The sequence below is a fragment of the Ischnura elegans genome, chromosome 7 (genome assembly GCF_921293095.1).
Source record: "Ischnura elegans chromosome 7, ioIscEleg1.1, whole genome shotgun sequence".
NCBI classification, from domain to species: domain Eukaryota; kingdom Metazoa; phylum Arthropoda; class Insecta; order Odonata; family Coenagrionidae; genus Ischnura; species Ischnura elegans.
This window is the reverse complement of record NC_060252.1, coordinates 112127062-112142686: the sequence shown is the minus strand read 5'-3', so window position 1 is coordinate 112142686 and position 15625 is coordinate 112127062. Positions and strand designations below refer to the sequence as shown.

General features: G+C 40.1%; 1 protein-coding gene across 6 annotated transcripts in view; it reads right to left on the bottom strand.

Annotated features, from left to right (window-relative positions):
- LOC124162702 (neurobeachin) overlaps positions 1 to 15625 on the bottom strand; it is a 1312932-nt gene that overhangs the window by 463420 nt on the left and 833887 nt on the right. For all 6 annotated transcript variants that reach the window (XM_046539305.1, XM_046539311.1, XM_046539306.1 and 3 more), the window contains exons 3-4: positions 12816 to 12942; positions 1154 to 1254 (exon numbers count right to left, since the gene is read on the bottom strand). In XM_046539305.1, coding sequence (XP_046395261.1) covers positions 1154 to 1254; positions 12816 to 12942 — 228 coding nt within the window. The remainder of the gene's footprint in view (positions 1 to 1153; positions 1255 to 12815; positions 12943 to 15625) is intronic.

Here is a 15625-nt window from a genome sequence, read left to right as displayed (position 1 = left end):
CATCGCCACGAACACACTCGGGTGAAAACATCTTTCGCGCGACTCGTGTTCAACCGTTTGCAGCTCTTTTAAATACAATGAAGCCATCTTCAACTCATTTTTTTAACACTTTTGCAATGATTTCGATTCCAATTTTTACGATCCCATTCATTTGAATTAATTTTCATTCTTATCAGTATATCTTTAATGGTGCACTTCGACAGAAAATACTTTCTACATGCACTTCCATTTGCAAAAAGCACAATGCTGTTTTGGATAAAAAAATTAGCACAATTTTAACACATTTTCAAACATTTTTTATCTCAATATTAAGTTAACATGTTTCAAAACTGTTACCTATTTTTTTAAATTTTTATGTGACTTATCTTCATTAAATTCCAAACCTATTTTTACCTATTTTAACCCACTGTCAACTAATAATCCGGAAGTTTCCGGCAATATTGAGACGAAAATAAAGACTAAATCAATTCACCACGAATTAATTTCTATGCAATGTCGATACAGGCTACAATGAAACTATATCATCTTCCCTGGACGAACAAAAAGAAAGTCACGGCGGTATTAAAACATGATTCGGAACAAAGCAGATTAAAAAAAAAAATTATAATTTTTATTTGCTTTATATTTTATTAGCTTTGCACAATATTCATTTTGATCATCCCCAATTAATCTCCCCCCAATTCGAAACTTTTTTTCGCCTACTTTGAGGTGCCCAATCCTGATGTACAATTGATTATTTTTCAACAGATTCAGGCTTCAATTGGTGGAAGTTAAACATATTTAAATGCATAAAAGATCGTAGCAATTTCCTACAAGATTTTTTGATGCGTACAACGCGTTTCGGCTCATTGAGCCATCATCTGGTACAAGACACCAGAAGAGCCATCATCAGATACAAGACAACAGATAGAACGGCTGAAGAATGAGCCAGTGATGGCTCAGTGAGCCGAAACGCGTTTTACGCATTAATAGAACTTGTGGAAAAGTGCTACGATATTTTATTTATTTAAATATGATTATTTTTCGCTTCAATTTTCAAAGAAACTGCATACAAAAGGAAAATTATTTAAAAAATCTTTCAGAGTGAGATGTAGAAGAGAATTTCGTTAGTCTATAGCTACGATAAAGCAAAGCCGCACGGTGCAGTACTTACCCACTTTCCGTTGACAGCTTTCATCGTGCCAAATAAAAGCTTCAGTTCTTTAACAGTGATACTGTAGCTCGCAAGGACGCCGAGCATTTCAATGAGCAGATCTGAAAGAGAACGACCGGGAGTGACAAAGGAAATTTCACACGAACCACGAATGCAGCAAAAAGCAAATGTTTCAAAGCTACTCTCAACAAATGCAAGTCGAGGCAAATGGCCATTCTTGGCAAATAATAATAGAGGGATAATTGATGGATAACTACTGACTACCATGCACTTTTGCAGTGGTCAAAACACATACATACATACATTACAGAGGAAATAAGAAACAATAATTCCATAGGCACACAAAATATTCGCATGTGTGAGCTTTTTATTCCTAAGAAAACGTGAATTACCTCAAAGCTTGATGCATTTAACATAATCATTAAGCCACGATGTAAAGCGTAATGGCTTAACGTTTATGAAAACATTTGTTTTAATTCAATACAACACAGCACATTTCTCGTAAGTAGCAAATTAGATGTTATTACAAGAATAGACTTACCTAGATACTTGTAATTGTTTTTTATCCCATCTGTAAAGGTAAGTAAAGGTAAAATTCGACAGCGAATTTGACTATTTCAACAATGAAATTCACGTTAAAAATTTCCAAGAAAAGCAGTTTTAAAAAGCCATGATCTGGCACAATTTCTTTCTTTTTTTAATATGCTCAATTAAACACAACGCTCGCGTTCAAATGTGCGAACGAATGTGATGGTTGCAAGTTTAAATTTTGCCTTCACACAAAAAACACTGCACAAATGCGTACACACAAACACACATAACACACCGACAAACACACTCGGGAGTATTTCCATACGAGATCGACCGCCGCTTCGACCCAAAGCACTTTGATTCTCACGAACTTTGAAATTTTACTTTATTTTTAATACGAACAAAAATTCGAAACTAGAATTAGAATGTGCTAGAGTTTGCCTCTTTGATTAAAAAAAATCCACGCGCATCAAAGCTGTTAATTTCGAAACATTTAGAAAGGCTTTCGGCAGTTTTGAAACGAACCATTTTCCCGCACATCGTTAAGACATTTCAAATGTTCCCAGCACATAGACATGGACCTCTATGCAGCATCCTTGCAATAAAACAATAAAATAGTTATGGTAGCCCTTAATAAATGAGGAAATACGTTCAAATGGAATTATTGCCGAGGAGCCCTTTTGAAAATCATTATTCAAATTTCACGGCTGAAATATGAAAATTGACATTCGCGCCAACATTTCGGACCGCGTTCTCCACACGGCGTCTCGTGAAAATCGAAGAACTTAAGGGCAAAGCGGTGATCAATCAGACATGGCATTACTCAAATGATGGAGGAACAGAGCGTGGTCGCCGCGCTAAAACAAGGCAGTCTGCCTCACGCCCATGGGTGCCGTGCGTATGTTTCTCGCGACATGGAATCATCCCTCGACAACGAGTCAACTCCAAATAGGGTGGTTTCCTATTTTTTTTATTGCCTAAATCGAAATATTATTACACCTGTAGTACCCCTTTCACGCTCTTAGATTTTTAAATGACGATACATATTTTTCGCAAATAAACGAAAAGTGAAAATTTTCATGCGCACGAAAACGCGACGGCTAAGTAGGAATGATGGGAAAAGCCCGAGTGACGTATTTCTGGTTCCAGCTATCGCCGTGTGCGATTACCTTGGAGCGAGGCTTTGAGTGCTGATACGATGCAGGCTGCTAGCAGGTAGCAGAGTACCCTGCTAGCAGGTAGCGCTTGGCTCAAATAAGGGTTATTAATACCTTATCAAACGGAGGAAACTTTCCGACCATAGGCAGTTTTAATAGGTGATTATTAAGACATGTTTCCCTGAGCTCTGTGCCACATGCATGCATTGGTAATCTCAGACGATGTAAAACTCCTATCTACTCGTATAGAAACTATGTCCCTGTGACATCACGTGGAGTGGCATCGCATGGGCGCCAATCTGGCTTTTTTCAAATGAGGTTAAAATTGACCATTAACATTCGTCTAAAATGGGAATTCTAAAACCAAATAATTTGTATATTATGAATAAACTAATGGTGGGTAAGGAATCGCAATGAATGATTTTCGGTTTCTTTGATGAAGGAAACTACCCTATTTGAGAACCTTCTTCCTCAAGATGATTTGATTGAGCTTGCGACCAGAGGCGACCGTCCCATTCGCTCGCTGTCCCCAATCGGGACCTACTAGAAAAATAATAGCGGAGGAGATCACTGACAGGTAATAGGAAACGAGAGAATCATTGGGCTCGAGTGTGTAAAAAAAGGTCTGATAAAGCCTAATCAAAAGTAATGCGAAGTACGTTAGGGAAATTTGTACCTCGAAGAAGGAGTATTACAGAAGCAAGTAAAACAAAGGGGTCTGAAGGATGAAGGCGAACAACAGGAGAATGTAAGTGCTAAGTAATGCATGATGGGTGAGGAAATTGAAATTGCTGTAAAATTTTCAGAGGCGAATGTTAGTGTATATTTTTTGTATTGAATTTATTACACTATTATATTAGTATTGCAAATGATCACCCACTCAGTGATTCAACCCTAACATTAGCTTGGTTAGGTGAAGGTAGATCTCCCCCGAATCGAAGCCTCAAGCGGCCCACACACACGGGAACATGGTTCGCCGAACTTGGTTCGTATGAACCAAGTTCCCGTGTGTGTGGAGTGTAAACGAACCAAGTTCGTCATTTTTTGTCACGAACTTGGTCTTCCATCGGGATGGAAAACATTTGTTCGGTTCGCCGCCAGGGTGCACCAAGTTCGTCCGTGTGTGGAAGACGCGAACCGTTGTTCGCCCATTTCGTCCGTGGAGACGCTGTGGAACGGACGAATTGTCGTATTAAATTATTTGCTTTTTGATTCAGCGCTACAATGTCTGAAGCTGACGGTGTCAATTTCATAAACCCTTCGCTTCTAACAGACTTTATTGAAGCCTACAGGGAGTATCCGTGTTTGTGGAAAGTAAAAAGTGAGGAATATAGAGAGAGGAATAAGCGGGACGACGCATTAAATAATCCGTTGCTGTTGACTCGAGAGGCAATTCCGGGTGCAGATCTAAATTTTATAAAAAACCGAATTGAGTCACACTGGTTTCTCCTAAAAAAAAACCGAACTCATCACAGCAGCTGCCGACTTCGAACAACTCATCTCATCTGATTCCACGGACAGACTGACGAAATGGCGAACCGTTGCTCACATTTCCCTCCACTGTGTGTGGAGAGTGACGTCCATGAACTTGGTTCGCCGAACCAAGTCCGACGAACCATGTTCCCATGTGTATGGGCCGCTTCAGGCGTGTTGAGATTCAGGGCAGGGCGGCCTATTCCTTCCCTCAACCATTCGAGTTCAGTTATTCAATGAGCATCCGAAGGCTCGACCCGATATTTTCAATCAGGGTCCTTCGACCCAGCGCGCCATTTTTTTATTCATCTATGTCATTCCACTATTCATTCATATTTTTGTGAACTTAAAACTACCCACTATGCCTATATTTCATAGTTTATGCCTTATTTATTCTGAACTTTTATTAATTTATATATCATAATTCATCTTTTATTAATTTCATCATTTCTATAGCGTAATTAATATGCCACATTATTTAATCTTTATTCTCACGATGAACGAGTCAAGTTGCGCTCACTTCAATTATTAAGTCCACCATATTGGATCAGTTATTGCTTTTTTTTAAATCATGACTTCAGAGTCGCACTCAGCAACCTCAAAAACATATAAAACGTCATCTTTTAGGCCATAGAGCAATGATTTTTAGTTTTGGCCATCTTTCGCCCACTGTGCAGCGCTCCATCCTGGACCCCTGTTCGCCTTTGGTCATTACTTTCGTCCCTTAGCGATAGGTTTTCAGAGACCGAAAGAGCATTCGCTCATTGACCCATCATTTTCACTCCCACCGTCCATTTTCCCATCGTTTATTCCAGTGTTTCCCAAACTTTTTCGAGCCACCGCCCCCTTGGATCCATAAACCCATACTCAACGCCCCCCTAATCGGTATCTTTAAAATAATAATCAGAATCATATACTAACTAACCAAATGAGGAACATTGTAATAATTGAATAAAAAACAATGACTTCTCAAATGACTAATAAATAGTTAAGTTCTCTGTGTCGTGAAGTTGTACCAACGATTGACCAAATGAAACTGAACCCCTTCAAACGTTTCCCTTGTGCAAGAAAGGCTTGGAAATATTTTTCAACAGTTCTTACTTTAAAAATGTAAGAAAACACATGGATTAAATTACTTCCATACGCGGGAAACAAAGTAAACTTTAGAAGCGAAGCTTGAAAACGAAGACAAAACGAAGGTTACGGAACCTTCGCATTTGTCACATTTTCAGGACCCTCCGGCGCCCCCCTGACGCCCCCTTGGCACTTTTCGCCCCTATAGACGATAGCAACGCCCCCCAGGGGGCGGTAGCGCACACTTTGGGAACCACTGGACTTTATTCCGTCACTTTCCCTATTTACATTTCCCTAATGTCATTTAATTAACCCTCGCGCGGGCGTGCCTGATATTTTTACACGACCGGGCGCGTGGCCTACTTTTCCCACTATATATGCATTCATATGATTGCACTCGATTATTGTTAAAATTTATCTTTCATTGTAGAAATTATTTCCAGCATGTACATTTACAGGTATCCAGATTTAAAGGTACACAGGTACAGTTGGTAAACGGCCAGTCGCGCGGCGTAATTTATACGCCAGAGGTGTTGGTTCCTATTGCCGATCTAAAAATAAATCAGCTACAATACTTTGTGCTTTGAAAACTCGCACCATGGACAGTCAAATTACATTGTACACGAGGCCATTCCAGACTAGAATGTGCGTACAATGTTGAAATACGACGACCACGATCCTGAAAAATGAGCGGGCTTTTATACCCGCGGATGGTCCAGCTGCCGTTGAGTATCTATACCACCTCTTCAGCGGCAATGAATTTACGCAAAGTGCGTTCGCGGGACAATTATGACAAGTAAAGGGACCAGTGTAAACTTTCAGGTGTTAGTGAAGGAGAATTAGAAAGACAGGCTTCTAGTGAGCGCGTGCAAAAGCACTCCAAAATTATGAAGACTAAACCTAAACGGCGTCGGAAGCCGGGAACGGCCCTGATTGGCCCAAAACGTGACATATTCACAATTCAATATTTGTCATGATTTTTCACAATTTTAACATTTTTTTTGGTGCATTAGTATGCATTTTGTTCATTTTATATTTTTTTGCGAATATTTTACCAATTTAATCATTTTTTTGGTTTCTTTGAACAATTTTACATATTTCATCCTTGGTTTTCGAGTACTTTATACGCCAGCGCGCTCGCTCGAGGGTTAAAAGCCGATCGTTGCGTTGCAATCACTTTTAGTGAGCGCGTGTTCTTATTGACAAAAAGACGGTTTCAGAGGAGCAACGGAAAAATGGATAGCATTCACATCCCTCGAGCCACCGCGGAAAATTATTGCGAGAAGCGGTCATTTTTATCGTCATCATTGGAGCGATAGCTCAGGAGGGACGGAGAAGATGATGGTGAGATTGAAGCTCAACAAAATGGATGCGATGGTCTACAAAAGGGGTGTGAGGGAGTCGATCGGGGGAAGGGGGCCAAGGAAACCGGAAGGGAGAGAGTAACTCCATGGCTTCCAAACCAATCATATGTTAACACCGACAATGTTGTCTGCATGTTGTTGGGAAATAGATTGCTGCTTGGGTGGTGTCATAAAAGAATCGTGAAGATCAAATGGATTGATTGTGTTAGAAATGTGAAAGTGAGGCTTTGAATGCGAAGAAAACGGATAGGCTGTGGATACAACTGCTAATACAGTAGTTCGATCTAGAACTAAGAGCAGAAAAAGAGCGATTAACAGCTATGAGCGAGAAGCCCCCACCGATTCCATACTAAAATTTATACATTTGAATTTTTACAAAATCAACGTTAACGAACTAAAAAAAAGTGTATTTGGACTCCATCTGTGTGAAAAATAAAATAAACACGGCCTTCCAACGATAATAAAAAAGAAAATGCGATCGAGATTTTAAAAAAATATGCAGAGGAAAATTTAAACAATAGAATTCACGTAAAATTAATCCTAAGGATGTGTGTTTCATCAAAAAGGTATGCCATTCAAATTAAAATCGTATATTATGCCATTCAAGTCGAAAAAGTGATATTATACCAAAAATAAAACGAAGACAACCAGAGAGAATGGAAAAATAAGATGACAAAGCATACTGAGACACTTTAGAGAGGTAGAATATTGCTGATTCACTCAGAATGGAATTGATGACATCTTCTCCGGGTTGCCCAGCCATACAGTAGCGAGGACGTTCAGCAGACAATGAAATTTAACGTGTGATGTCTTGGAGGGGCTGGCGAAACATCAAAGACCGATATATAAAGAAGATGATAAGTCGGAAAAAAATATCACAAAAGTCATCCCTTTCCACGTGAAGAAGCATTTGGAAGATGAAAAGAATCCATTCAGAGAAGAAGGCGTAATACAGCGGAGTGTGGAAACCATTGATTGGATGGACGGGACTGAAAATGGAAAACCCACTTCGTGGCGACAAATTCAGTATTGGGGAAAGGAAAGGATAAGAAAGCCAATTTCATTGCTGAGTACGTTCCTTCATCGCGGAAAAGTCTAAATGGAAACCCGAGACCAGGAGGAATAGAACTGAAGAAGATAGCCGAGACCAACTCTCAAGAAAGGATACTTTGAAAAAGCAGATGAGCATAGCAAGTCGAAAGAGAAGGCAAAAACATTTAAATGATCTTTCACAGTCAAATGCCAAATACACTAAAAATGCTCAACTAAATTAGACCGTTTTAAAGAAGAAATTTTGACAGTACAAGCAAAAAAAGGACATCCCGCCGGGACAGCATAATGGGAGAAAAAATTATAAATCCCATTTTTTCGCCCGAGGCTACGACACGAGTTTCCGTTAGCGCTCGAATAAGTAGCAAAAGCAGGAGTAATGATGGAAGATTTATCGTTTTTGTAGCGCCCAGAAATACAAAAGCACAACGAATTAGAGCGCTCTCGGGAAAAGTTTAAGAGGTCGCGTCGGACGCCAGACGCTCTAAAAGTCGGTTGGAGGCTATGACGGCGAATGAGCGAAGAAATAAAAGCAGACTTGGGCTCCGGTAAAATCCATAAACAAAACGACAAATTCGTAAATTCACTCGCTCGTAAATTAAAGCCCATCGATTAAACTTTGTCTCGATGACTATCGCGTTTTTTTAACGACGGGGCGAAATTCGTAGTATCTCTGAAAATGAAGGATGAAAAAAATACGAACCAGAGTTTAGATTTCATCGAAACACAGCTAAAAATCCGACCGATTCATTTGAAGCACAATCTACACTAAATGCAGATTAGTAAATGAATGGAAAGTAAACTTTAAAAATCAATTAACTCATTTAATCAAAATTAAGCATGGATGTTCACGAATGATATCAAATTAAAAGTATAATTAAACGTTTATAAAACTTTTCAATGAAATTTGTGAAATAACGCGCATTTTGTACATTATCGGTTTTCAGATTATTTGATTCAGATTATATGATAAAATGTTTTTGCTGTATTTAGTTTTTTTTTATTCCGAAACGTTCCTTACTTTGTGAATAGCTCTTGTGCACCCTAAAGTCATCCCTACAGATTTTATTGATAATTTAAGAGAATTTTTTGCATTAAAACGACACTTTTCAAATCCACACCTCAAACCAGAAATCTAATCGATGAATAAAGAAGAGCTGGTGAAAATTTTCCTACACTGGGAATTCGCGGAAAATGTGCAATTTTCCGGAATATTGTCGCACGGTATCTCTGTCCGCTGTGGACAGCCTGCGAGTTGGCTCGCCTGCAAAGCTGGGCGCGGACCCCCAATTAAGCGTGAACGCGTCTCGCTTTCCCAGATCACGGCGTTAACGAAACAGTGGCTAGACGAGCGAAAAACCCGCGGAGTGAGGCAAAAGCTCCCCTCGGCCCGTCACTCACTCAACGGCCGCCGCAGCGCTTATTTCGCACTCGGACGACCAAAGTTGCACCGTCATTAGTGCACTTCCATCAATCCCCACCTCCAACAACCATCGCCTACGCCGTGATCGAATTACGGGCCTCACCCATGCACTCATAGACGAGACGAACTTTGTTCCCCGGCTTAATTAAACCAAAAACTGATGAAGGCAGGAAAAAAAAAAGATTATTGAGGCATAAGCGGCTCCGTAAGAAGTTTCCTGGTGTATTTTATAGGTATACAGGGTGTCCCATTTATCTTGACCACCCGAAATGACTTTTTGTACAGATGTAAATTCAAAAATTTGTCAAGCAAATGTCCATTAGCCGTCACGGGGACATTAATCAGCACGATTCCCTTCCTTGTAGCTATGTTATTTACAAAGATATGAATAGCGGTATGTCTTTTTTAAAGGGCACCCTATATTTTTTATTCGGCAATTCATTTCCTCCATTTAAAAAAGACCTACCACTGTTCATATCTTTGTAAATAACAAAGCTACAAGGAAGGCAGTCATGCTGATTAATGTCCCCCTGACGGCTGATGGACATTTGCTTGACACATATTTTTGAATTTGCATCTGGACATAAAGTTACTTCGGGTGGTCAAGATAAATGGGACACCCTATATATAAAGTGCTGTATTTTTTCTTTATACAATTTCCATTTTTGGACACAGTATTATCAGTGCGTATTTTATGTTTCTATTTTAGATATTTTCACACAAAAGACAAAAGTTGGGCTCACATAATGGATTTTCCACCTTTAAATCGTAATTATACCGTTTCACTGTGGATGAATAAATAATTCCCAACGCACATTACATTATTTGAAACGTAAAAATGAAATATAACGCTCATATTTAAAAATTGATTTTCACGCGCGGCGCCCAATAAACTCGGGGGATTAGCGCGAAGCAGAATAAATGAAAGAAAATCTAATATGAGAGGTTTTACATAATCTACAGCCCGTCACATTTTGCTGAAGAGCGGCGCAAATTCCTCTCCAAATCCCCAACTAATATTCCTGCCGAGGGGAATTCCCTGCAGGGCTGAGAACCCCTGGCTTAAGGGCTTACTTCAAGGGGAGCCAGACATATTGGGCGGGGCAAGTTCTCAGTGTTCATGCAAGATGGGAAAACAGTCGGAGCAGAGAAGACGTAAGGGTCGGGAGGAGAAAGAAGGCTCAGGAATCGGTTTTGGCCAGACTACGGGTAAAAAGTATCTGGGTTCGATGATACAGCTTCTTTGGGCGAAAATTAATAGCTTGAGGATGCAGGTGTCAATGACAATTCGAAAACGGGAGTCCAAGACGAGAGCATAACGTCGAGATTACGCCAATGGTAATTCGTCGCGAGGAGAAAGTGGCGAAGCTTATCAAGAAGAAGCACCCCCGCTCAACTATATCCATTTTATTTTTTTGGTCACTTGTTCTTAACTCGCAGGCTGTCCACAGTCGGCAGATACACTGTCAACTAAGAGGAGTTTACGAAAAATTTCGAATTCCCAGATAAGGAAAATTTTCATTGGTTTTTAGCCATCCTTCGATTAGATCTGGGGTTCTTGATCTTGGGGTTCGAAAAGAATTATCTCAAGGCAATTCAAATTCAATTATAAATAAAATTTCCATTCCATTCCGACCACCATTGCGATCTCCTGTCTAGTAGTCTTTTCATAGTAACGTATTTATTCTATTTCACATCCTTTATAGCGCACCATCCGCGTGTACTCACAACTAAAGCCATTTGTTTGATTTTAAGGATGGCTTTCTCGATTTTAACATGAAAATATATCGGGGACAGCGCACTTCCTTGTCTTATTCCTTTTCCTATTCTTACGTATTAAAAGTTTGATCCAGATTTTATTATGGCTACTTGGTCTTTATATAAACTGTGAACAATTATACGATCATTATAGAGCACTCAAAGAATTCTAAGCACTGAGATAACGCATTGTTCGATGTAATTAACATGTAGAAGCTGGGCAAGCGCAGTGACGCGCACTAACTGATTGTAAACATTAATGCATACATCAATCTCCGATCTAAAGGATGGAGGTGATTCCATCCTATAGGAACACCTATTCTGTAGAGGTGGGAATTACGGTTCATTTGATGGATTCGGTTCATGGGATTTGATTCGTGACAATGACTCGGTTCTTTAAATCGTTCATAACGAACCGAATGAACCGTGGGAATCTCGAATCCATGTGAATATCAAATCCATCCGAATCTCGAATCTGTGTGAACCTTGAATCCATGGAGAATGTACGTATCCATGGAGAATATGTATCCATTATGTATGCGTAAACGGGAGCGAATCTAGGATTTTTTCTGGGGCGGTGGTAGCAAAGGCCTGGGTGTTCGTAATCACCGTTCGACCAACGCTTTTGTTTCCCCCTTCCTCCGTGGCAAAGGCCTTGTATGCGCTGTTTTCGGGGCGATGAAGATAATAAGTAACATAAAAATATTATTTACTAGCACTAACTAATAAAAGTAGATAATAGAAACCAAAACACAGGTAATCCTCTAGGTGTACTGGTACTCATTTCTATTGTTATGAAATTTGACAACCTGAAATTGTGCGTTTTCCTACGGTGTAATGAAAATAATTATTAAATGATCGTATGGTATAATTTTCTACATATTGGGGTGGTTTCCTATTATTTTTTTATTGCCTGAATCGAAAGATTATTACTCCTGGAGTACACATTTCACGCTTTTACATTTTTAAATGACCATATCTATTTTTCGCGATTAAATGAAAAGTTAAAAATTTCAAGCGCGTGAAAACGCGACGAAGTATGAATGCTGGGAAAATACCGTGCGACGTCACTCTGGTTCCCGCTGCTGCCGTGTGAGGTGACCTAGGGGGAGGATATGTGTGACGCGATGCAGGCTGCTAGGAGATAGCAGAGTACCGTGCTAGCAGGTAGCGCTTGGCTTCAATAAGGATTATTAATACATTATCAAACGAAGGAAACTTTCCGACCATAGGCAGTTTTAATAGGTGATTATTAAGAGATGTTTCCCTGAAGTATGTGCCTCGTGTATGCATTGGTAATTTCAGAGAATGTAAAACTCCTATCTACTCGCATAGAAACTAGGTCCCTGTGACGTCTCGTGGAGTGGCATCGCATGGGCGCCAATCTGGCCTTTTTCAAATGACGTTAAAATTGACCATGGCCAATCGTCTAAACTGGGATTTCTAAAACCAAATAATTTGTATATTATGAATACACTAATGGTGGGTAAGGAATCGCAATCAATGCCTTTCGTTTTATTTGATGAAGGAAACTATCGTATTGTGCATTTTCTTACGGTGTAATTAAACAAAATTCTAAAGAATCGTTTGGTATAATTTTCTACATGATTATAGAGGTAGAAAGAGGAGTTTGGAGTGACATGACTCGATGGTCGAAGGCGCTAATTCCATGTATTCGTCGCGGGGCATTGCCGTCGCAAGTATGTTAATGGGGATGAGGGAGTTATGTTGGAAGGAGTGGGATTGGGGGGGGGAGGGGGGGTGCGCGCGCGTGCGCATTGACAGATAGATGTATGAAATGAAGGGAGTGTGATTAGTGTGATGCCACTCACCCGCCACGACCGTCTCGGCTTGCGTGAGCCGCTGCAGCACGTGCTCAATGAGACCGACGTCCGTGCACGCCTGCAGGTTGCGCACGCTCTTCCGCAAGATGGCGATGAACACGCTCCATATCTCCGCCTGCCACGTGGAAAGAAAGAGATCATCATTAGGCACAAAGGTAAACATTTCATTTCACCCACAACAGGGGAGCAGCTAGGAATTAAAGCTATGGGGGGTTTTAGGCACAACTAATACTGGGGAGTCAGGGGGTGAGGAATACCCGGCAGGGTAAGCGAGAGGTGCGGAGGCACTCCTTGAGAAAATTTTCAAGATGAATAGTTTAAAATGGTAAGTTTTACGGCCTTCTGAGGGATATTTAATGACATATTAATAATATTTACACTATTCTGTGAGTAATATTATTCCAATAAAGTAAAATGGATTAAACTTAAAAACGTTTCTGAGCTCTGGGGGGGGAGGGAGGGGTTTATCCCCTAAACCCCCCCACCCCCAGTGCTCACTTACTCCGTGATTCGACCGGATGGTTGGTTAAAGTAAGTGAGGGAAAAGTTCACCCCAGTCTAAGTTGCTGGCGTGTGAATACCACACATTCAGGATAGAATTTTCAGTTCCTTTCCGTGGGTCAACGTCGCACTTCGAGGCTTTTCGTAAGGTGGCGCCAGAAGGCTTTACCATCCTCATATCGACATCTCAACGTCCTCCTATTAGACTACCAGTCTCTTCCATGGCATGGGATAGAAGGGGTGAAATAGAAAGAAGAAAAGGAGCGAGTAAGTGCCATATATGGTGGGCGAGGCGAGTGACCCTCTTGATGAGATACGAAGGAGACATAGTATAGTGTGTGTCCCATTTATCTTGACCACCCGAAATAACTTTTTGTCCAAATGCAAATTCAAAAATGTGTCAAGCAAATGTTCATTAGACGTCAGGGGGACATTAATCAGCAGGACTGTCTTCCGTGTAGCTTTTTTATTTACAAAGATATGAACAGCGGTAGGTCTTTTTTAAATGGCACCCTATATTTTTTATTCGGCAATTCATTTCCTCTCCTAAAGATTTATTAAAAAATGTTGCACAGTGGACCATTAACATTACAACAGTGTTATGAAAAATGACTGACTCTCTAGCGCTTAGGCAGGTACGCGGGTATTGGAACTACTCCACTTGATGACGTTGACGGTGAACAAATGAAAACATAGTAAAATGCACACCAGTCATAAGAAACTCGTCCACAGTAAGTGAACGAGTTTCTTATGTTTTCATAACGTTGTGTTTATGTTAATGGTCCACTGTGCTACATTTTTGAATAAGTCTTTAGGAGAGGAAATGAATTGCCGAATAAAAAATATAGGGTGCCCTTTAAAAAAGACATACCGCTATTCATATCTTTGTAAATAACATAGCTACAAGGAAGGGAATCATGCTGATTAATGTCCCCCTGACGGCTAATGGACATTTGCTTGTCACATTTTTGAATTTGCATCTGGACAAAAAGTTATTTCGGGTGGTCAAGATAAATGGGACACCCTGTATAGGAGGATAAGGGTTCGGATGGCAGGCGAGGACGAAACGCTGAGAACCGTCCTAGATATAAGGATGTTGGTAGAAAGAAGAGAGGGGAGGAAGAGAAAAGGGTTAACAGTAGAATAAAGGATGGCAACAGCAATATTTATTGCTCCAAAACAATGAATAGAGGAAAACGAAGATAAAATTTGATCCGACAGGAAGCCCCTAGCAACCGACAAGTGGACCTGTGTTTAAGCTGTCATCAATTGTAATCACTGACCATGCACAGGAAGATTTTCAATTTTGCAGGAATAAATGTATCTATGATTAAAAATAATGAATAGTGCATGCAAGTAATTTTTTTCCCACCAAGATAGAAGCGTTCCTCGTGGATTGCGGGTGAGTGAAACATATTAAATCAAATAGAAATTCATGCAACAACACTAAATTCGTTTTTCAATACGACATCGAAGACGTGCGAAAACATTTAATGCCCATCAAAGAATATGAAAGTACCTCATTTTTCAACACTTTTTCGAAAAGATCAGAATGACGGAAGAGCATTGTTCAAACACACAATAATGTACCACATGTAATGATATGTACCGCATCATATAAGATGGTCTAGGCAATCGCGTAATCAAATATTTGAGCGACAGACGACGCCTTTCTTCACGGTTCGAGGAATAAAATTTTTGTTTAAAACATCAGAAAAGCTGCATAATATCGTTCAACGCAAAATCCTAAAATACCACACGTCCACAATGATTTAATACGAAGCGCTCTCGTAGTAGCAAGTTTGAACGACAGATGGTGTGGTTGCCGTGGAAACTCCTCAAAGCCAGCTACGTGCACGAATGATTGATAAAGCATCGAATATCTCAAATTTTGAGAGTCGGATCCTAGTGTTAATGTTCTTATATACGGAAGTGATGTTATGTAAACCGGATTCAAGCAGTAATCCGTCAAAACTCATAATTTTTATATCCGACGGCAATGCGTCGAACATAAGCCAGCTGATTCAGGAACTCACAGTGAATAGGCATGAAGTGACGGTAAAAAGGGAATCTATACAGAGGTACTTCACAAAAGCAAGCTGCCCCATTTCCTCATGAGAGTCAAATAATACTCAGTTGTGCTCCGCTTAAGCCTCCTAAAAAATACTCCAAAATATTTCTTACCAATCAGATTTATAGGAGAATAAAGGTAATGCGTACGTTTCATTGGAAGACATGGTAGTAAATAATAAAATGGTTGACATGTACCCATCCCGCGGAAGTGTTTAAGGGAGCAA